The sequence below is a fragment of the Bombus flavifrons genome, chromosome 1, assembly GCF_040668555.2.
Source record: "Bombus flavifrons isolate JBK064 chromosome 1, iyBomFlav1_principal, whole genome shotgun sequence".
Taxonomy (NCBI): Eukaryota; Metazoa; Arthropoda; class Insecta; order Hymenoptera; family Apidae; genus Bombus; species Bombus flavifrons.
Genome location: NC_138442.1, coordinates 3,859,513 through 3,882,201, shown reverse-complemented (window position 1 = coordinate 3,882,201; position 22,689 = coordinate 3,859,513). Strand labels below are relative to the sequence as shown.

The following is a 22,689-nucleotide window of genomic DNA, read 5'->3' as shown; positions in this document are numbered from 1 at the left end:
TTTTTTTTTTTTTTTAATTATTTTAAAGAAGTTAATTATTTATTACCTTGTTCCTATGGAAGATATATGTATGTATTTATTTATACCCTCAAATATTGAAATATTTCCATGATATCATCGTGTGTTGAATTTAAAATCACAAAAAGCGCAAGATACGCTGTTCACGTACGGTTTTCATTTTAAGAAACAGTTTAAAGGTATATAGTTCGTTTTGTATGTTGTTATAATTTAATACAACACTGCTACGTATTGCCTAAAATATACTATCACGGTAATATGTATAACCATAAATTTAATGTGGGAATGTTAATTCTCGTGTTACTCCGAAATATGTGGTGAATTTGAATACGTTTCACATAAAGTCCGAAGCAAGTTTAAAGACCACGTGCATTCTATTACGAAGTCTGAGTATGTCGCCTATGCGGTCCGGCAAATGTTCGAACGGAATTCCAGAATAATTCCATCGCTTTCTAATTCGAAATACTTTTCACTTTAATATTCATTTTAACATCTCTTTAACGTTCAAATATCTCCTGAGTTTTCCTTCTCATTAAATAATCAATTAGATGACGTTATTGAAAAAGCGGTAAAACGAAACCAATTGACTGGTTGATGGAACCAGCAGATGTATATCACAGAACAATTATTGAATAAAAATATGAAACGTTTTTCGATTTAACGGCGAGGTCAAATTGTGATATTTTTTTTGGAAATTATTGGAAATAATTAAAAGTTTTTCATTTTGAAACTTTAACCGAGACATATACAATTGCATTTTTATTGGTTTCTGTTATTTACAGTAAGAACTAATAAATTTTATATTTAAAAGTTACTGTTTCATACATAAAATAATACTTGAAATAACCGCTTTAATTTTTGATATAAGATTTGATGTGAGAATTTTTATGCATTTCAAAATATGCATTTCCTCATGCGTTTGTCATTTTAAATTTGGAAGAATATAAATGCAGGAATTATTAATGAAATAAAAAGATACATATTTCATATTAACTGAAATTTAATTTTCTTTATAAATTAAAATTTTTTTATAAATTATAATTCCTTAATACGTATCTCTTGTTGATTCTTCAAACTAGTCTTAGAAATAAGACTTTTATCTTTTAAATTTATTATTTTCCGTGATATGGTTGCTTCGATTTTTGGTATAAGCGTCTTTACAAATCTTAGAACTGTTTTCTATTAACTCGAGAAATTTTTCAGTCCGTAACATAAAACGGGGAATGAATAAAATATGTTGGAAGTCTTAGTTTCAGTTCCACGATATTAGCTACGTTTGAATTAATAAATACGATTACTAAACAATTTTGTTCTTTTTATATTTACGAAATAAGTAAAAATTTTAGGATAATTCAACTATGTTTCGATTATCCTGGATTCGTTAATATTTTACAATTATGTAGTTATTTTGGCGATGTAAAAAATTGCTTTCAGGACGTTTTGGAGAACGATGATCATTGTTATTGAATTTTTTAAAAAATGAGTGCTTTTTAATGATATACATTCTGCAGTGTTTATTAATAGAAGTATATAACGTAATAATCGAGCGTTTTATTGATATTACGTGGTTAATTAAAAAATGACAGCCCATTATAATACAAATAAAAATATACGCAAATCGAATTGAATAATTACGAAGATACGAATATGTCTGTCTAATTACAGTTCTTCGATATTTCTCGTTCAACGTTTAAATTAGAATTAGAACCATGTTTGGAAAGTCGAAGAACTACAGTGAAACGCTTTCTGAGAGCTTTCATAATGTAACATTGTTGGTATAAATCTGCGAATTGAATTAACGTTAGGAAATTGATCATTACGAGATCAAAAGCAGGTGCGCAAATCGTGACCTAGTTACCAGGAACGATCTAAAAACTGTCTGTCATCTGTCTCTGTAGCTGTTATTGACCAGCACTCACGAGTCAATTAGAACCTGAGCGTGAAGCTTACGAGTCCTTAATGAAATGATGATCTGCGTCCGTCATTTTCAACGTTTATCAATTATACTGTGTAGTAGTCAATTGATTTACTAAAGCAAATAGGTCAGAGTCAGAGTATTTCGTTCTTTGCTAAGAACGTTGAAAATATAATATGTTTAATATCATCAGTATAAGAAATTTTGACATAATCTGCATAAAGTCCAACATTGTGCGTTTAATTTTTCTTTCCTACGTGGGAATCTTGACAATTGAAGAAATAAGAAATTAATAAAAATGTTTGTTATCGTTGAACATACAACGAAAGGATTCTAAATTTGCATAAAATCCGAAATTGCGTTTAGTTTCTTTGAATGTTCGATATATTATAATTTTCATAATATTCGATACAAATCAGAGATAAGAACTATTAATCTTAATTATTAAAAGTGTGTGAAATTGTTAGGGTTGTAGTTATAAGACTTGACGAAAAAGAAAGTATTCAGGATAAATTAAAATGATATGTAAATACATAGATAGCGTGTGCGTACATTAGTTCATTAATAACAGGAAAGATTTTATCGATATTGAATATTTCATTGTGAGGCAATTAAAATAATAATTTTTCAACTTAATATCAAGTCTGTCTGCAAACATTCGATATTGATTACGTATGCAGTTATTGATTTTTTTTACATTGAACATGCAACCGTGTTTCATATAGTGATGGAGTATCTGAAGATTCTCGACACGTTCTACCAGTAAAATCAATAATTCTAGCTTAGCTTGTAAAAAAGAGGAAAACTATTGAAACATGAAAATGATATTATTTTAAAAACTAGGTCAAATGTGATATATATGTGCATTTAATGTGATTTTATAGTATATCTGTTTCTGTATCATATAAGTGCTGAATTTTTGTCTTAATAGAATAATATAGATTAAAGGAGAGGATAAACATTTTATAGATGAAAATAATAGTAATAAATTATTATTTGCTCCATTTTTTATATGCCGTTATACATTATTTGTCGTATGATGTAAACCAATTTTTAATAGAAAAAATGAGATTATTTAATAAAAGGATGAAGACGTTACACAGAAAACAAATGATTTCTTAAAGATAATGTTCAATATATCAATGATTGAAAGTAAATCATTAAATATACTATTGTTGTATCTACTGTTGTTGCATTGTTACGCTGGAAAGGTAACTGCATATTGCGTACAAAATTCTCAACAACGACTTTACTAAACTTTAAGGGTAATATAGTGGCAGATAAAACAGGCAATAACATTCTGATAAATGATTCCATTTATTGTGTGCATTTAGAATTATTCTAAATTAGAACTTGAACTATTAGATTAAAACTACCCTAAATTAGGATTTGAGCTATTGAATTGGAACAATTCCAAAAAATGTATTCTGTTAAATATTTAGAAATTACCTCTTTCTATAGCAAGTATCTCCTCTAGACGAGTTTCTTTTTTTAAAGATTATTGGACGTTCTTCAAAATTAAATTCCTTTTTTCCTCTATTTCTAGATACTAATTTTTCTATTCGTTACATTAGCTTTAAGTCTATTATTTTTAAATAGAGCCATAAGTACATATAGACTTTGTATAAACTTTATAAACCCTCGAAGTTTATAATAATTCCAGAATTAAAACTTTCGTAATATGCATTCGTAGTAACAAAAAGATTAGATTTTCCATATACTTTCAAATGAGACCTAAATTTTCTGAAACGTTTCATCTAAGCTATTTATTTTCGTGCCGCAAAACAGGCGTTTGTTCAATATTCGATCGAATTTGCCTTGAATCTTTTTCAACAACTAAACTTTCGCTTGAAACTTCGCTTTTCAGACCGATATCACTTATGTATAACATTACTGAGGAAAGTGAGTTTTAAAACTTCACACGTTCGAGCCTGTGATCATGTAATACTGTCTTCCTTTTTTAAAGGATTTACCATGACTCCGGGGAAACTTTTTAAATTTCAATATGTAGAGAACAGAAATAAAGAATGAATATTAAATTATTAAATAATTTATTCAATATACACGTATAATAGAATCACGCGATTTTATGATGCTATTTTCGTTTTATTTCGGGTTTGGAATTTCCACTGTCATGATGTAATGTATAAACTAATTCAAATTGTTATTAAAAAATGTATATTGCCGTTCAGAAGTTCATGTAAATTGTATTTTTATTATGACACCTCTTTTATAATATCGATACCTTATTTTCTCAAGGCAACGCTGGAACGAAAAATGTCGAAATAGTTTCAGATGAAAACTTTACGAAAAAAACAAATTGGGGGTCTGAGAATATTTTTATTTGTTTCTTTCCCTTAAAAAAATCGAGGTAGCTTGGAAATTCATGAAATATGGGTTTAACTAACGTATAATTACTCGATGAATTTTACCATACGCTGTGCGCTTCAAGTAACATGTAAATTAATTGAATTCCTTAAGATGTTGAAAGCTGTCTTATTGCATACTGTCGATTACCATAAACAATGAATATATTCGTATGTATATATATATATATACGAATATATATATATATTTTATTTATATATATATATATATTATATATATATATATATATATATATATATATATATATATATATATATATATATATATATATATATATACTGTGTATACATGGAGAGTACAACTGAATCAATATACAATATATAACTGTGGATTTCAATGATAGAAACACTCTACATAAATAATTCTTTAAAGTTGTAAATGTTTTTCTATATTTCTAAGATGTACAAACATAAGTAACAGCGTACATACAATCTCCATAAAATATAGTTAACGCTAAGTATATTTTTTCGTCATACTCAAATCTCTTATAAAAAAAACACATAATGAAAGTCTCGCTAAAACCTCATCCAAGCTTTTCAAATTCAAGCAACTTGAGAGCATTTCAACAGTTTGAACCGATTATTTATTTAACTTGAAATATTATTTCAGGTTTCTATCCTTCTTGCCATTAGTCAATTCGCTTCGCTTGAAATCATTTGGGTTCGTGTAACTCGACTAATTTGAGCAACGCTTAAAAACACAATGGCTGGAGGAAATAGCTGCACACACTTTTATTCTCTAACGAGGCACATTTTAACCAAGATCCATACGTTTCATTTTCGTAGTATCAAACTTTTGTATACGTCGTATGAAAGTATTACTAAATGATATGAAATTTCACCTAATCACTTAGTATGTAAATGCATACTTTTAGTTTATTTACTTAGAAACGCATCTACATCTGAGGTTCAATAACAACTACGGTCGTATACGATTACATTTCCATAGGTTTATACAATATCACATTAAATTACTATTATACTATTGTTTGGTCATGAATATGTACGATATTTAAATTGTATCAGTGAGCATAATTAAATACCTAAAAAACATGTCAGTTGTGGTATATTCAGTTACTTCTCTGCGGCTAGATTAATTGAAAAATGTTTGTGTTCCTTTTAGAAACTCTAAGAGTCGCTTTATTTCTTCCTTCCTATTTAGGGTCGTTTTGACGTTACTTGGGACGCTGTGTTGTTGTCTTTCGTTTTGAAATTTAGAACATTCAACTAACAGGCAAAAAATATTTCTTACATGTCATATGACAATAATTTTTGTATATGTTACACGTGAGCGCTGCTGAATGATACGAAGCCTAATTTAATTAATTACTATGCAAATGCTACAATAGTGCTACAATAACGTGCAAATACATTTTGTAGCCACTGTATACAAAATCATATCTACCAACATGTAAATATCTACCATATGTACATATATACATGAATATATATTAGATTGTCCGAAAAGTGTCTTTCTTTCGCAAGCGTGTTTCTTACAACAGTGAACCTTCATACAAACCAAATCTGTGAAATGTTGCGGTGTTTATCTCTATAGAACAAAATGGATCGTACGTAATTCGACAAAATTTTCGACGTCTATTATTTCTTCGTAAAACGAAAGGAACTTTTCGGACAACCTAATATATATATGTAACTTGCTTGCAATATTTCCTTAATTTATGATGTACCTAAACGAATCCTCGAATTCGAGAACACCACTGACCTACAAATCGCTCGAATTCGTCCCTCCACTCTATCGATCTACACACTGACCTAAACGACCTGACAATTTCTCTGATGATGTCGACAGAAGCTTTGGAGGATGGGTTCCCGAAGGAGCGGTTCCAGCGGGAGCCGGGCGAACGCTGGCGTTCTGAAGGAACGAGCCAGCATGTCGTTCATGCTGGTGGTCATGTTCTTCGCCGTGTTCGGTTTGATCGTCTTTACGGAGATATTCCTGATCGACGAGAGGCGTGGCGTGGGCGTAGGTGGCACCGGGGCCCTTGGAGGTCACAGGAGTGGACATCGATTGCCGGCTGCGCCCGATCGTCCGGATTACGGGGAAATCGGAGTAAGTACGCAATTAGGACCATCTGTATCCACTTGATTAAACTTCGCTATTGCTCCATATGAATCTCATACTCTACAGGGTGTTTCGGAAAGTTGGCTACCAAACGTTAGGAGCGTGTAGTACTCGTGGAGACAAGGAGAAAGGTCATAGCGAACGTAGTGAATGCAACTGTCATTAATTTTGAAGTTATAAGATGTTTCGCAAAAGGAAAGTGTATTACGCATTGGGCTGTTGGAAAAATTTGTGGCCTGTTTGGCAGTTAATGCCGCGTAAAAAGGTACGGCCGAATGAAATGCTGAATCGTGATTCTGATGGCATAAGAAGAATCTGATGCAGTGGAAAAATGAAATTTAAGGGAACAATCCGAAATTCGTTAATTAGTTTTGCATTTAGAAAGTTTTGTATTTATCAAGGTAATTACGGGCTTTGTGTGGCGGTGAAAAGCGTCTGCTTACTTTTAGACTTTTAGTCTAAAAGTATCGAACTTTGGCTGCGATGTTCAATTCCATTTATTGGATATAACATACTCACACTGATTCTAACTTTCATTTTAATTACGGGCAACTGAATGCTTCAAGAAAGAACGAAGAAACTCGTCGCTGAAAGGAATAACAAGTTTTTTTTTTAAATGGCACCATAGAAAGGGACAAGAAATTCATTGTATTGTTTAATGGCGTATCCAATTTTATTTGAAATTTAATAAATTTAATTTTCCAACGTTTTCCAACAAGCCAATACTGGGATATATTACGTGATAAGAAAATGACGATCGGTTATAATATAATTTACTCCATACGGTAACATGGCACGAACTGATTTCGATCTTGCGCAGTCTCGAAAGTTATTGTTTCTTAATAACCCAATCTCTCTTATTTGCTTATACATGTCGTTGAGCGTATTATTTATTTGTTCGCTGCCTACAGTTCGCGAAGATTTTTTCATGCAGTAGAGTCTCCTGTAATGTTACAGCCTCGTAGCTGAAAGCGTCTTATAACTCCGGAACTAACGATGTTTCGACTCGTGTTTATTAAGACGACTTTGCCTGTCTGTTTCAAAGCGTACTACTTACACGCTCCTGAAATTTGATACCAACTTTTGGAAACACCCTGTGCATTTAACAGCCCCACCGTTGAAATAAATGTCGGGAGAAAATGGGCTCGGTCGTTTCGGACCTGGTACGCGAGCAGGTCCTCGCTATTAACCGAGCCGCGATTCGTTTAACGAATTATTTACTATCGTTCGATGGACCGTTTTCACCAATCAACGCTATTTATTTCCATTTTGTTAACCGCTTTATTCGTCGTTAGTCGTATGCAAATATTGATCGGATAATGAAGTAGAGGGTGGTATTCCTAGCAAAGGGAAGAAAAAGCGGAAAATAGTTCACCCTTATTTGATCACCGATCGCAGTGGCACGACCGTTCGTTTCAGATGATTTGAATATGTATTTAATCGCTACTGTGTCGGGACCACAGGCAAACAGCGGTGATTTCGGCACAGATTGTCCGATAAAATAAATAAGCGCCACATGGGATAAACATATTGATTTTCTGATTTAACGACGATTCGCTTTGATGGCTATGAGAGAGTATTTTAACAGTTGAAACGGGAAGTTGAGGAGGAAACGACCTCTTAGGTTCGAAGATATAAATCTCATATTATAGAATAAACCTACAAAGTTTTTGTGAAGTATCAAAGACGTAGTAATGACAATTAATGTACTTGAATTTTCAAGATAAAAAGGATATGTATTCGATCCTAAGATTAAATGTACAGTGATACGAATTTGATCGACGATGTAGTAAATTTAAAAACCTGGTTTTTAAATTTAAAAAATAGTTTTAAAGTTAAAAAATAGAAGATTTTGACCATCGTACTTCTTCTTTGTAGTTTTCTAATAACGGGCATATGCTACGATATTTTACTAATAAGTTTATAGGGGATTTAAGGGAAATAATGTTCTCAGAAAATTCGCCACCAAATTCTTGTCATTTCAAGTGATGATTAAATAATAAATGGTAAATGGCTGCCATTTTTTTTATTATAGAATTTATTTTATTTCATCCTTTAGGACGTTTCATCATGAATAGGCCATTGATTTATTAACTGAATGTGTTCATTAAGTATGCTATGTATATGCATTTAGAATCAGTTTGAAATGTATTATACTAAATGTGTTTTACTAATATTTACTTAATTTAACTCTTTATCAATATGTTCAAGTGCTTATGCTTTTTTATTTTCAGCACACCTCAATAATCAATAAATGATCAATATAATAGTTTTTTTTTTTGCAAGTTTCCATAGTAACAATCAGTTGATCTACGCTAAATATTTGTTCGCTTTCGATGTATATCTATAATGCAATAATAACTTAGTTCAGTAAAACGTACATACGATTATACTAAAAGGTGAAATGGATACTAAATTACAAGATTGATGATAGAAAAAATCACAAATTGATGCAGACGCGTTCGCTTTTCTAAGTTTTCAATAAAATCCGCACGACAAATTGTTTCCAATCGATCAGCACTCTTTTTCACTGACTGCTCTAACGCTCTAAATAAACGTGTAACCATTTATTGTGATTACATTCGATAATTCATATTTTTCAGCGGTTATTCAATAAAAGTTTCCTGTCTGCGCATGATATATCGTACGCAGTGAACTATGATCACAAAGAACATTTTTTTCGACGCAGCTATTTACATACTTCGTCGATTAACTGTGAATCTAAGTGAAACAAACGTTGCCAGTCAATTTAACAAATTAAAAGTTCGTTAAGTTCTTGGTAATTCTCTCTCTCTCTCTCTCTCTCTCTCTCTCTCTCTCTCTCTCTCTCTCTCTCTCTCTCTCTCTCTCTCTCTCTGTGAATGAGTTCCAGTGTTTCGTCGTTACGGTCGAAGTGGTTTAAGAGATGATTCATTGCATTAACGGTTCGCGTTCATTGATTCGGCACCGAGATTAAGATTGCGATATTAAAACGTGATAAATGATATACGATGTCAGTTTGTTGTAACGAGCGTGCATATCGAAATTATTGTTTGTGTGCACACGTGACGCTGCACCAACGTTTACGGTACTTGTTAGTTGGATAACGATAACGTCAGAATCGCTGACAACGTGCAGGCGTATGTGCAACGTGTCTTGTAAAAAGCTATACCGTAGTGAGGTGTAGAAAAAATTGATAACGCGAATTGCTTATCGCGATTTTTATTCATAGTTTATAAATATAGTTTATGTAGAATGGGAACTACACTTCTAAAGGTAAAAACATATAAACTTCAATGCAGCGTTTGTACACGATGACGCTACTGATATGTGCACAGTTGAGCTAATTAATTATGGTAGAAAAGAAAGGAAAAATTATGAAATTAATATTGAAATAAATATACTCGCATCGATACAGTCGACAAAATAGTAACCGCATGAATTAAAATTTTATTTGATTTTAGAATTAATAAGAAAGATCGCATGCGATATTAAAATAATATTTTGATATTAGAAGCATATTAATTTTAATCGAATGTTATAATTTCGTAATAAAAGCTCAAAGTAATTTTACATCGAAGGTAGATTATCTCTGTCTCATCGCTGATCTAACAAATGTGAATATTTTAAGCTTACAACTAATTAAACAGAACTACGGAGTTGGTTATATTTTTTAAACAAAATTTCGTCGTGAACTCGTGGAAAAGTCAATTTACAAAGATCCTGATTGCGAAGTTTACAGTTCAGCATTTTTGAAATTAAAGACATTATCGTAGTATAAATATACATATACTACACTGAATAATTTTATAGAAAACATATATAATAATTTTAAAAGTTGTTCAAGGATCACTTGGGAAAGATAATACTTTTCATTAATTCATTTATTTAAATCTACTGTTTTAACATTTTCATCAATTTTATTAACAGATTACAGTACACGTTCATCTAAATGTTTGAAAATGATATCATTTACTCGTATCGCGCAACTTTCATGTGACCTTTCGAGGTGGATTTATAAATTGAAAAATCAATCCGAAAGACGGTTAGGAAACTAAGAATTTCAGTATTTGAGTTTTCCACGGTACTAATTAACTTCGATTATAACAAAATCAATATTGTATTTTATCGCAGACATCGTATGATACTACTCAATCGATAATATATCATTGAAATAAAACAAACACGACAATAGCAGCCTCTTTGCGACGCAATCGACTAAATAAATTTTAATTTCCTGGAAAACCGCTCTCTATCTGGGTTCATTCGATCTTTTGAAAGGACAAAGCGAGAAGAACGAGCGAGAGCGTATTGGGGGTCGTAGGTGAACCCGAGGTTCCCCTCTGCATCGGGTCCGGAAACCATTTTAATCTCCGCTATAAAGTTCGCAATCATCGCGAATAAAAGGGCGCAGATTATGACCTAAAATCGTGCTTTGGTGTTCGCGGCTTACCCTCGGGGAAATTAAAATGTCTCAATGGCCGTTGGCAATCCGTGACAACCGAGTTACTCCTTCTGACCATCAGAACTTTCTTCGGGGTCCTTCTCCTTTTCTTCTTACTTCTTCGTCCACTCCTTTTTCTTCCACGGTAGTAATAAGCAAGAGATATCAGGCGAGTTCGGAGAATGAGTGGGTTTTCCATTGGAGAACTCGCACGTTGCTCGCGGGGTCGATAATCCTCAAACGTTTCCTGTTGGAGGCAAAAGGGAACTGGCAAAAGACTTTCGAACTAATGGCAAGGGCTCAACTTTATACTCGGTCGCTCTTTGTTCGTACAAAGCGGAAGAAAAGTGGAGACGGAAAACTTTGCCATCCTGGACCATCGATTTCTGCCCCTGTCACTGCTTTCCGCTGCTACTCACGCTCCTATTTTTATTCCTCCCTTTTATTTCGTGCTCTTCTACCTCTTCCCCTTTAGCATAGCACACGCCTCACGCGTCTCTTAACCTCACTCCAGCTGTTTTATATGCTCTTTCGCTTTTCTCTTTCACCCGGTATAACCGTGTCGGACAATGATTCACGGTGGAGCGAAAGAGTCGAATAAGAAGCAGTTCGCGTGGCATTGATATAGCCGCTACTTAAAACGAATATCGATTGCAGCCTGCTTTTCCCTGTGTTTCGAGTTTCCGTGCTAGCGACGCGTCGGGGTGAAGGACGCGCTCGTCAAAAATTCTGATGCCACCCAGATGATATATGTATACGTGATGGCCCATGCAGTAACGCCCACGGGATACGATATGCCATTGAAGCTGGGAAGAAATGGAAAACACACCGTAGGACAAAGTGAAACGATACGGGAAAAATGAAAATTCTAAGATTAATTCTATGCATTTTTATAGATACAATAGCGATACGTATATAGAGAGTGTAATTATATCTGTTTTAATTTATCAGGTTTCGAGTTTTGTGGTAATCGTAAAATTGAATTTCGGTATAATTTTGTGGAGAATGAAAAGAAAGCTTGATTGATAAATCGCGTATTTACATGAATTCAGCGAATTTGAAATGCAAAAATACACAAAATGTACGTAATAGGCAAAAAGTGTATAAGATATTCAAAGTAGAGTACTCGTTATAATACTTAGCAGGTGACGTTGATTAATCTCTGCACAAGTTCCGTTTCTTCTACTGTGACGAAAGGTTTGCTTAAGTATCCAATTTATCGATCGACATGGACGAAAGTATAGAATTCTATTTAAAAACGAGCCGTAATTCCATTTTTCCAATTCATTGATACATAGAAATGCGTCGAATTAATTCTAGAATATTTTGCATTCTACAGTTTTGACTGATTGAACATTTTGTTGACTCCTTCGACGATTCGATAAAAAACTATTTTGAACAAAATTCTTAATAACCTTTCATGTTACACCGCATGATCGATTCAATATTAACTAATTTTTGTTGAAAACATTTTTCTATTAGATTGTTTAAAAAATCGTGACAAACGTTACCCAGCATATTCTCTGTGCTATTTCATTTTACCTTATGAAATTTCTATTTGATTTTAAAAATATATTCTCTTCCAATCATGCAGCACACTCTGTGTATATATAAGCGGTTAAAATATTTAGAAAAAGGAATTTTAGTAACATAAAGTTCGGTTCAAATACCTGAACAAGTTTTATAGTACGTTGTTGATAATATACATACATTCCCAATCATAAGTATCAGGGTATTTATTGGTATTTGGTATAAATCGAATGCTTTCTTCAGTGTTTTTATTGTTTAATTATTTTGTTAATTTATTGTATAAAATATGTTATTTCGTTTTCATCATATGTGTTTTATAACGTAAACTATTAAGTAAAATAAAGAACTTTCCTCTCTCTTTTGGAGTTGACAATGTATGTAAATGCACACATATGTATGTATTTATATCGTACGATGTATAAAATTTGTTTTAATTTAATAAGATCATGAAAAATATAAGAAATAATTGTTATATAGAAAAAAATTGGAATTTTCCATCATACACGCTACTTGAAGTTTAATATTTTAATTTTTTTATGCAGATAATATTTATGTATAGAGTTATATTGATTATTTATATATGTTTTGTTATATTTATGTTTTATGTAAAATAACTACAAGACATGAAAATTAAAATTTCTAAATTAAAATTCGTTACTGCAATAGAAATATTCTCGTGACATAATTTACGCACCTGCAATAGGCTTTGCATGCTATTTTAATCAGAAATCTCAAAATATTTATAGATGTCAAGCATTCTTCAGAAAGAAGCGTACATAACTCAACCGATAAAAAGATATAAAAGCATAGATAAAAATATCAGACAAACTTCAACTTATATTCACTGTACAGCAAAAGTGAATCTGTATTAAATAAATATTCTTTCGATAAAATTCTGTTCATATCGAAATGTTTGATAAAATGGGACATTTAACATTTGATAAAATGGTCTTTTATTTAAATAAAAGAACTTTTAAGAACTTCTATTTATATCACTGCAATATTTATTTATTTATATCTTTATTTATGTTTTACAAATTTTTGTACCGTTCACTTTAAATGATGAGAAATGTTTTAATTAAAATATTTTTATTCACACCTTCGAGCTTGTATTTTCGTAAAGTTTTGCTTGCGTTCACGCTTTTAATAAAACGAAATGAAATAAAAATTGCGATACATTTTAAAAAATATTATACACAGAGAGAAAATATTTCTCTTGTTAGGATTCCGACAATAAAGATAAAAAATTCTAAATAGCACTAGCATGTGCTAGATAAAATACCAGTGCAAGAGATAGATAAACTAAAACACGATTCATAGATCCGCCTCTATTTCGTACTAGTTAATTGGTATTTAGTTTCACACTGATTGCGCATAATGATATTTTCATTTTATTTCATCTCCCATTTATAACTGGTTATCGCGAATGCAATTCAAATGGGGGATTACAAAAATGAAGTCGAATCAATTCTTTCTGAATATCTTAAAATAAATTTCTTTTTCTAGGGTGTTGTCATGTAACCCGGAGAATGTATTTTCATATCGTTTCACTTACAGCCGACAATTAAAATTCCCAATTATTTGATTTATTCATATTACTCATTTTTCAGAATAAATATTCGTCACGCGAGATATTAAAGCAAAATTACTTCTTCAAAATTAGTATATTACTTTTTGATCGTAATTTATAATAACTTCGACAAGATTCCAAAAAGACCTAAAAAGTATAATAAATGCAATATGATAAAATGAGAATTCCTTAATTTAATAATTATTATTTTATATTATTTTTCAAAAATTAACGTATCATTTTTCCATGGTAATTTATAGTAACTCAGTTATAAATCGATCCATGAAATAATCAAAGAACTCGTATCAAAAATGGCTCTTGTTAAATTTTTCGCCTTTTTATATAATAATGCACTGCACCTGTTAAGAACAAATTATTATGAATAATGATCCATGTCCTGGCTTATAATCGAATGGAAATCGATCGGCTCTACAAAGGTTCTAATTCCACAAGTTCGCAGTTCTTTCGTAATATTATCATAAACACATCCACAGCAATTGTGTAATGTGATGAATATTTTGTTGAAAAGAAGTTGACATGTACTGAACAGAAATTTGAAATGCTACAGAATTCTTTCGTTTTCATACAGAAAGACACAAGACTTAAGACTAACTAACTTGAACAAGAGTCATTTTATGATCTCTCTGTGATGAATAAAGGAAACAAATTAAACGAAAATTTGTTTAAGCAATAATAAACTATAATATGAGAATTCAGCAATTTAATAATTAAAGATACTTAACGACAAGGAAATTATAATACGGACAATTCGCACAGAAAAAATTGATATTTTCCTATATTTCACTTTATACTGTTCATTACATTTTACGTAATGGTACCAATAAGTTAACACGTGTCGTGAATATTTACAAACTACAATATTAGTCACAACCAATCGAGGAGCACTTTTAAAAATCGATCTCGACTAAACTTTTTTCCTTAGAACGTTCTCATTGCAGGATAGAAATCTTTTTGATTACACCCCGTTTTAGCTGTTCTCGCGTCATTATTTGCTTCCTGTCTTCCCACTGTTCCCTTTTTCTCGAAGCGCCGTTTCTGCATTTCCTGGTTCCGGAACGTTTGAAAAAGCAACATCGAGTTTAGGGGCTAAATTGGTCTCAGATGATTTCCGAGATGGAAAAGTGGCTTCGTCCAGCAGGAAATAGCTTTTATAGGAATGGTACACGTGATTCCGTTGAACTGTAATGTAAAGCTGTTCAGAACGAACGGGAATTCTATTGAATCGTAATAAATACCGGCGCGATTCGCTCGATCAGATCTTTAATTTCGTTCCGCGTCCTTTCCATCGTTAAAATTCAAATGAAACTGTATTGATTTCGTTGGCGTCTCCGTGATAAAGTGCTTTAATTAGCAATAAACTATGAAATTATCGAAATGGTCGAACAATAATAAGATTACGCGAAGCTTCGCTGTATTTAACCATTTATATACAATTTTACTATAATCTAAAGACGCGATAACATTATTATTTTAGAGTTCATAGAGCTTACGCAACGTACTGTTTAAGTTTCTATAATTTCAGCCGTGTTTCCTCGATGCATGAATCTTGTGGTTGAAGTCAGGTATAAGGTTCACATAATACGTTTAAGTTACCAAATTTTCTTGCTGTGAAACTTTATAGTAATAAATCTAATAATAATTCTATTATTAGAGTAATAATAATTAAGTAATAATAATTCTAATTGCTTATTTTATTAGCTCTTGTGATGATTAACCGTCTATATTATAGAAAATCTTCTTTTTCCAGGACTCTCTTTTCGCTAACTTGTTAGGCTTGTGAGAAGTTACCAATGTGACAATTATTTTTAACATATCTAAAATTCGAATTTGTACCATTACGACTACTTATGAATCGTGTAGCTTTTTAAAAAAAATTCTATAGTATCAGATATCGCAGAAAGTTCGTGCTGTTCTTCATGTTTATACATTTTTTATCAAAATATTGTCCAATTCTTTTATAGAACCCGTGTATCCTGTAAAAAGGAAAATTTTAACGAATCGGCTAATAGAAATAACTTCTCATTAATACAATTCATCAATAAATATATTGCATAAGTTATCTACAATACATTTATTGTCGACCTAAATATTAACTATTTGCCTGTAATGTAGCATTTTGAAACTCAAATTTACGTACAATGTAGACGAATAAAATTTATTTGTTCTGGCATATCAATTAAGAAACATTACTTTATAATTAGAGCTTTGGGAGTCACGAATTACTAGAATCTTTAGATAGTATCTATAACTAGTGATACACATATCATAAACTACAAATCCTGTCATAGCATTAACCGCGTAGTATTAGCCAGGGGCATAACCCCTTGTGACCTATTTTCTGTAATGGACGATTCTCCTAAATGCCTGACCATAAGTAGCAGTTGCAAATCCCAAAACGATTGTCCACAAAGCTTTCAAGAAACATTATTCGTTAATCATACCACAATACCTTCATCTTTCTTTAACGTGCACATACGTGTCAAGTGCGCATTAAATTTCACCCTGTTAGGAATTAGAATTCATATTCTAGGTCATTTGAAAGTTCTTTTCGAAGCTGCCATAGCAACCTTTCTACAATATTCCCATTGCAAGTGTAACTTGAACGAAACTGTTTTCTTATATTTATTGAAATTAATTCTTTGATGCAAGAATGTATTATTTAGAATTATTGAGTTGGCAACTAAGTGATTGCGGATTTTGTCATTAGGTGGTATTGACAAAATCCGCAATCACTTAGTTACCAACCCAATATATTACTGCTATTACTATATTCTCATTATTATTATTTATCTAGTATTATATATAGAAATAAATTAATACAAAGTAGTATAGTACGTACAAAATATGTAATTCCTGACATATATAAACGGATGGGTGTGTAAGTTTCAAATTTAAATACTATAACAAATACCTTTTCATTTATAATAAGGAACTTTATATAATATTCTATATATTTTTGAGTGTTACATGTATCTTGTACATTTTTCTACACTTAAATTTCCCACAAACGCGTACCGATTCTCAGTTTACTTATAATTTATCATTTGAAGATTCACCGATGGTATCAGCGAATCGTTGTTCAAATTGATTTAGAATTGATTTCACTAGAGTTCGGAAGATTGAAAGAACGAAGAAAGCTGAAGATGAATGGCGAATAAGAAGAACGGGGGACTAGTTGAATTCATCTTCCTTATCGCGAAAAGAGCCTGCGTGCTCGTCTGCCACGCGACCAAGAACTAAAAGGGAAATGTAGAACAATGAAGGAAATGTAGAGATCGTTAGAATAATGAAAAGGTGAACGATACGTCAGGCCTTTATCAAGATGAATAAAGGCTTGCGTTGACTTCGTCTTCCAGTGAAATAAATCGACGCTTAATAAACTATTGAGCAGAAGCTGACGGTGTAATGCCGTAATGCCAGGCAAATGAAGCGGCCTGAGGATGGCTGTGACTTTCGCTTATTAACGCCATAATTACCACTGGCGAAAGAGCTGAATCATTTATTCATTATATATCAGTGAACTTGTATATGGCTGCGTCTGCCGCGGTTAAAGAAAAATTAAATGTTTATTAACCAGAAACTTTCGCTTTGCCTGTGCAAATGCTTTTAGAAACTCGTATTCCTCTTTTTCATTTATTTCACTGTGTATGAAAATCCTTTTGGATATATGATGCCTTAACGTTGGAAATTATAAAATGGATAGAGTGACTGGTTTATTACTCTTTTTTCTACAAGTTTAAGTTCGCAATGGTGCTTTCTGCGTTGTGTATTTTGTTTTAGAATCGTTTTTGAAGAAATAGATGTATATTAGGTTGTCCGAAATATTTCTTTCGTTTCATAAGGTGATGAACAACAATTTCTGTTCTATATTATTTTATTGAATTAGGTATGATCTATTTCGTTATATATCTCTCTCTCTCTATATATATATCTCTCTCTCTCTATATATATATATATATATATATATATAGAGGGAGAGGGGGGGGAGGGAGAGAGAGGGAGGGAAAGATCGTTGACGGCTTTTATTTTCAGAAAAAATTTATTGAAAATGACAACGTGAGTTTGTGCTCGCCACCCATACGCAGATGCGTTAGTTATAAGAAATAGTAACTAGAAGATAATCCTAGTTCCAATCGATAGATTTAATCGATAGGCTTAAGATGTTTTTTTTGTTTTATCCATTCAATAAAATAATAACTATTGTGATCCTACCTCTGAGTATAGAAATAACAACAGAATTATTTACTGCTACGTATGTATTCTTATACTTTGATGTTTTAATACCGTTATTATTATTCTTAGAATTATTAGAGTTATGTAGATTGTATGATCTGCTTATTGCTAGATATACACTTTATAATGCTGAATGGATCACCTTCGTATGTATTACAAAAAAAGATGTTTTTATATCTAAAAAATCTTGAAAAAGAAATTTTGCCGTGGAAGATGTAGTTCTTCTGAATTATATTTTAGTATAATACTAGGTTAGTAGGAAATAAATAATTGAAATAAACTTGGATTTGTTACATTAATAAATTCTGTTAATGTTTGATTATTTTCAATACTTTGTGTGTTCTACATTGAAAAATTAGTTTTTTTATATTCACGTATTTCTGTTTTTTTATACATTTTCGAACAAATCCTTACGTCGATTTATAGTATTTGCAATACGAATTACGACTTCTAATTCTCAAAAACTTTTGTATAAGAACTAACCGAATTACAATAGAAAATTCCTCGACATACTTTCTTCTCTAATTTATTCGTATAGTTCTAAGTAAATTATTAAAATTCTAAACGCTTAAACGGTTCTCTAAAGCAGACAAAAGGTTTTCTAATTGAATTTTCTTCTTTAAATTTGGTGAAGATATAACTAGTAAAAATTGATTCGTTATGTAAGTTTTATATAATGTAATGTAAATGTACTACACAATTCCAATAACTGTCCACATTAAAAAAAAAGGGGGAATACATTTTATTTATCTAAAGGAAAAGGGGAAAAAGATAAGACGCGAGAACCATTTCCAACTTCATAATTCAAAAGCGAAATCAGAAACTGAATCACACGGAAGCACATAATTCAGCGAAACGTAGCAGCACGTATCGCGCTGCTGGTATTAATGACGAAATAAGGAAGATTAAAATAGTTGGCGTAAAATTAACAGCGCGCTCGCCCGAGCTGCATAATTAATTTTTATAGCCCTCGCGACTCGCCTACAATTTATATCTATACAGCTGCTAGTGTGAGTACGTTGAGTACGCAAGAGCGTACTGAAACCTGTACGTACGTCGTGGATTATGGCGGACGATTTGAAATTCACTTTACGAATAAGAGTTTCCCGCGCGAGATAAAAGCTGGTGTACGTCGAATTTTCCTTCCGAGGGGAACAACGAAAGTACGTATGTTGTATGTATGTGTCCGTTCCAGAGTTTCGTAGCGAAAGTTTCACGAATCTCACTTGGTTTCCCGCGCTGCGCTGGTAGAAGTGCGGAGAATTTGCATTTACAGATGCTTTTTTCTCGGTTTCGTTATTAGTGCAACGAAGGTCTCCTTCTTATTTGCTTGATAGCCTAATTAGCGGTCTCTGGGGCAGCGGTTTTCAATCTCGTCGGAATTGCAGAATACTTTTGATCGCGACTGTGTCTATTGCCCCTTCTTTTTCTCTTTCTTGTAATTAGCACAGCGTGTCTTTTGTAACTCGACCGTATTGTCTGATACAAACGGTGTATGACTTTGTCGCGATTAATTGATTAAACAAACATTTAATTGGCAGCTGTTAATTTCGCGTAGAATGTCCGAGAAAAACTTGCAGCAAGTTTCGTTTGCGTAATTTAGAAAACTTGCGAAGAATCAATTATAAATAAATTAAACAAATAAATATAATTAATTAAAATAAAAAATAATAATTAGAAATAAATTTAAAAAAATGAATTATAAATTAATACGGAGTTATCCGAAAAGTTCGTAGCGTTTGTGAGTCGAGCGGATGGCAACCAGGGACGTGGTAACGACCGGTCTTATGCATCCAGCTCTTCTTAGATGGCCAAATACCGTAAATATTTGATATTTTCAATATAACTGCGCTCTCTCCCGTAGTAGTCTGGATTATTTTCAACTAACATCGTAGTATCGATGCCATTAATTATGAATGGTATATCGGAATGTTCTGTGTCCTCAAATCAAAAATTACCGGCTTCAAATTGAATTAAAGCCATTTTTTTCAAAGGTACTTTCAACCTCATCATTTCCACAAATTGAATAAATCCTTTCTTGGTTTTGGGCGGTATTTTTACCTTTGCACGCTCTTCAATAAGTAATTCGATCACTAAATATATTTACTAAGTAGACATTAGGAAACTGGATAGGATTTTCAATAACAGACATAGATATCGTAACTTTATACGTAGTATTTAACTGTAAAAAGTCTTAACGCTGACATCTACTAAAAAACGTTGCGAATTTTCCAGACAGTCCAATATTTTATTGAACATTGTGTATGGTTTGCATGATTTTATTTATGCCTTTTAGAAGTTGATAAATTGTACTACCTGAAAGCTTGTTTTGTGTTTCAGCTGGTGGCTGTGTAAAATTTAGAGATTAAAGGGAGGAATTTTCCAGACGTATTTTGAAAAGAATATTTTTCAATATACACTGTACAATTTATATGTTCTTCCTCAGTCGTTTAGAAGTTGATCAATTACATTGTTTAAAACAGTGTAGTACTTTAGCACGATTAATTGTTCGAATTAAGCGGAATACGTGGGTTTAAAATATGCACCCGTGTGAGTAGAGATCTTAATTAGACGTTGTGAATTTCGTGTGGAATGCTCGGGGGTAGTTCAGAGTGAATTTTACGACTTCTCAAAGGAATTTAATTTGTGTAATATAGGAATCTCAACATTTCGTACTCTTTATTTTTTGTAATAAAAATTTGTAATGAAAAATATTAAGCTACACTCGAAATACGAGTATCGGTGAAAAGATTGATATCGGGTCAGACATGAAAGTTTAAGGAATTAGGAAAGACTACTTAAACATTTGTGAAACGCTATTTAAGCAATCTATATTAATTTAATTTTATATTTTGTGTTGCTTTTCGATCTAAACTTTAAGAAAATTTACCATCAAATAAATTAGTATATGTAATATTTAAATGCTGAAGAAACTAATTTAAGGAATTAATATAGAACTCTAATGAAAGACAACTAGTTCAATATTGATTTTGTTAGAAATACATAAGCAGAATGTTCTCTAAGTTCTGGGTGATAAATAGAAGGGCAGTTATAAATTACAACTTGCTAAGTAAGATTGGTAGAGTTATTGAAACAAGGTTGGAAGTTTCCAAGTATGTACATAAACTAAGAGGAAGAATATTAGCTGCGGTATTTAATCAGAAGCAATTAGAAGCTATATTTGATTTCAGTTAATTTATGATGAACGATTTGGGTGAGTTGAAACTATAATTTTGGTACTGTTAAATTATAAGATCACATGAAATACGGGACGAAATTTAAATGTCGAAAATAAGAAAAAACATATCACCAATGAAAATTATCATTCTGTTAATATTTTATTTATTTATGCAATTGCAACTTGATTTTTCGTTTGAAAACACAATTTTATATAAAAATCATTTTCTTTTTAGTTTATTTCTATTATTCTACTTATTATATTATATTATCCTATTTTTCAATTTATTCTCAGACAGACTATGTTTACATAATATTTTGCAAAATTCACGATCTCTTAACTCTTGATCTTCGTTGATTCTAATTATGACAAAATGATGATATAAATTTACTATATTTGACTTTAGAAAATTCATTAAAAGAACTAATTGTAAAGAAGTTTAATGAAAAAATAGCAAAAATAATTAACATTAGAATATGCCTAAAGAAAGTTAACTGTACTTTCAGTTTATATAAAATATATGACGTGCAGTGCAAACGAAGCATACCGAGAAGAATATGAGCTGTAACGAAAACTATAGTGAAAACACAAAATATTAAAATGATATACAAAAATATATACAGTTATGTACATATGATATAAATATTAAAACTATCATGTTCAAATATATGTTATTTATATATAGTATAATATATGTTGATATATGTAGTCATGTTGCGTCCATTGCAAAATTGTTATAGATATAAATGTATGCTAATCATTCACTATGTTCATATTAATTAATTCATATACATTATTTAATTATTTAATTATCTGTTATATCATACCACTTTATTTAATTATTTAATTATTTGTTATATTACAACGTTTTATAGCAATTTATAAGTTTTACATTTAGGATTGCTCATGCGCTTTGTTTTTGCTAAAAAGATGAAAAATATTGAACATTTCGAATAGTCCTAATTCGATAACGAAAATACTATATAATAAATGAATTCCACATGTGAAAAGAAAAGATAAGTCAGTGTATTTTCGGCCTATCGCGGGGAGACGCGGTTGCGAGAGTGCGCGTCAACGGGAGTCGTAAATTCCAGTTACGATTGCAAGAATCGACACCGCGAATAGATCGATCCCCTTATTTCGACTAGGATAATAGGGGTGGTTGAATAAGTATAACACTGTGATTAACAGAGCTATAAACTTTATATATTTTTAACACTTTGACACTGATATGCAGTAACGTAGACGATATCCTAAGATACGACGTAGTCAAGGTACGAGTAAGAGAGACAACCGAAGTAGCCTCGTAATCGACAGGATGAATGTTGTAG

The 22,689-nt window shown here is 31.6% G+C and overlaps 1 protein-coding gene across 3 annotated transcripts in view; it reads left to right on the top strand.

Annotated features, from left to right (window-relative positions):
* The window catches only part of LOC138186191 (uncharacterized), a 147,072-nt gene that overhangs the window by 85,652 nt on the left and 38,731 nt on the right, over positions 1-22,689 (top strand). For 2 of the 3 annotated variants that reach the window (XM_069125804.1, XM_069125789.1), the window contains one exon: positions 6,131-6,391. In XM_069125804.1, coding sequence (XP_068981905.1) covers positions 6,143-6,391 — 249 coding nt within the window. In that variant the 5' untranslated portion in view covers positions 6,131-6,142. The remainder of the gene's footprint in view (positions 1-6,130; positions 6,392-22,689) is intronic. The other variant, XM_069125798.1, reaches the window with a different exon arrangement.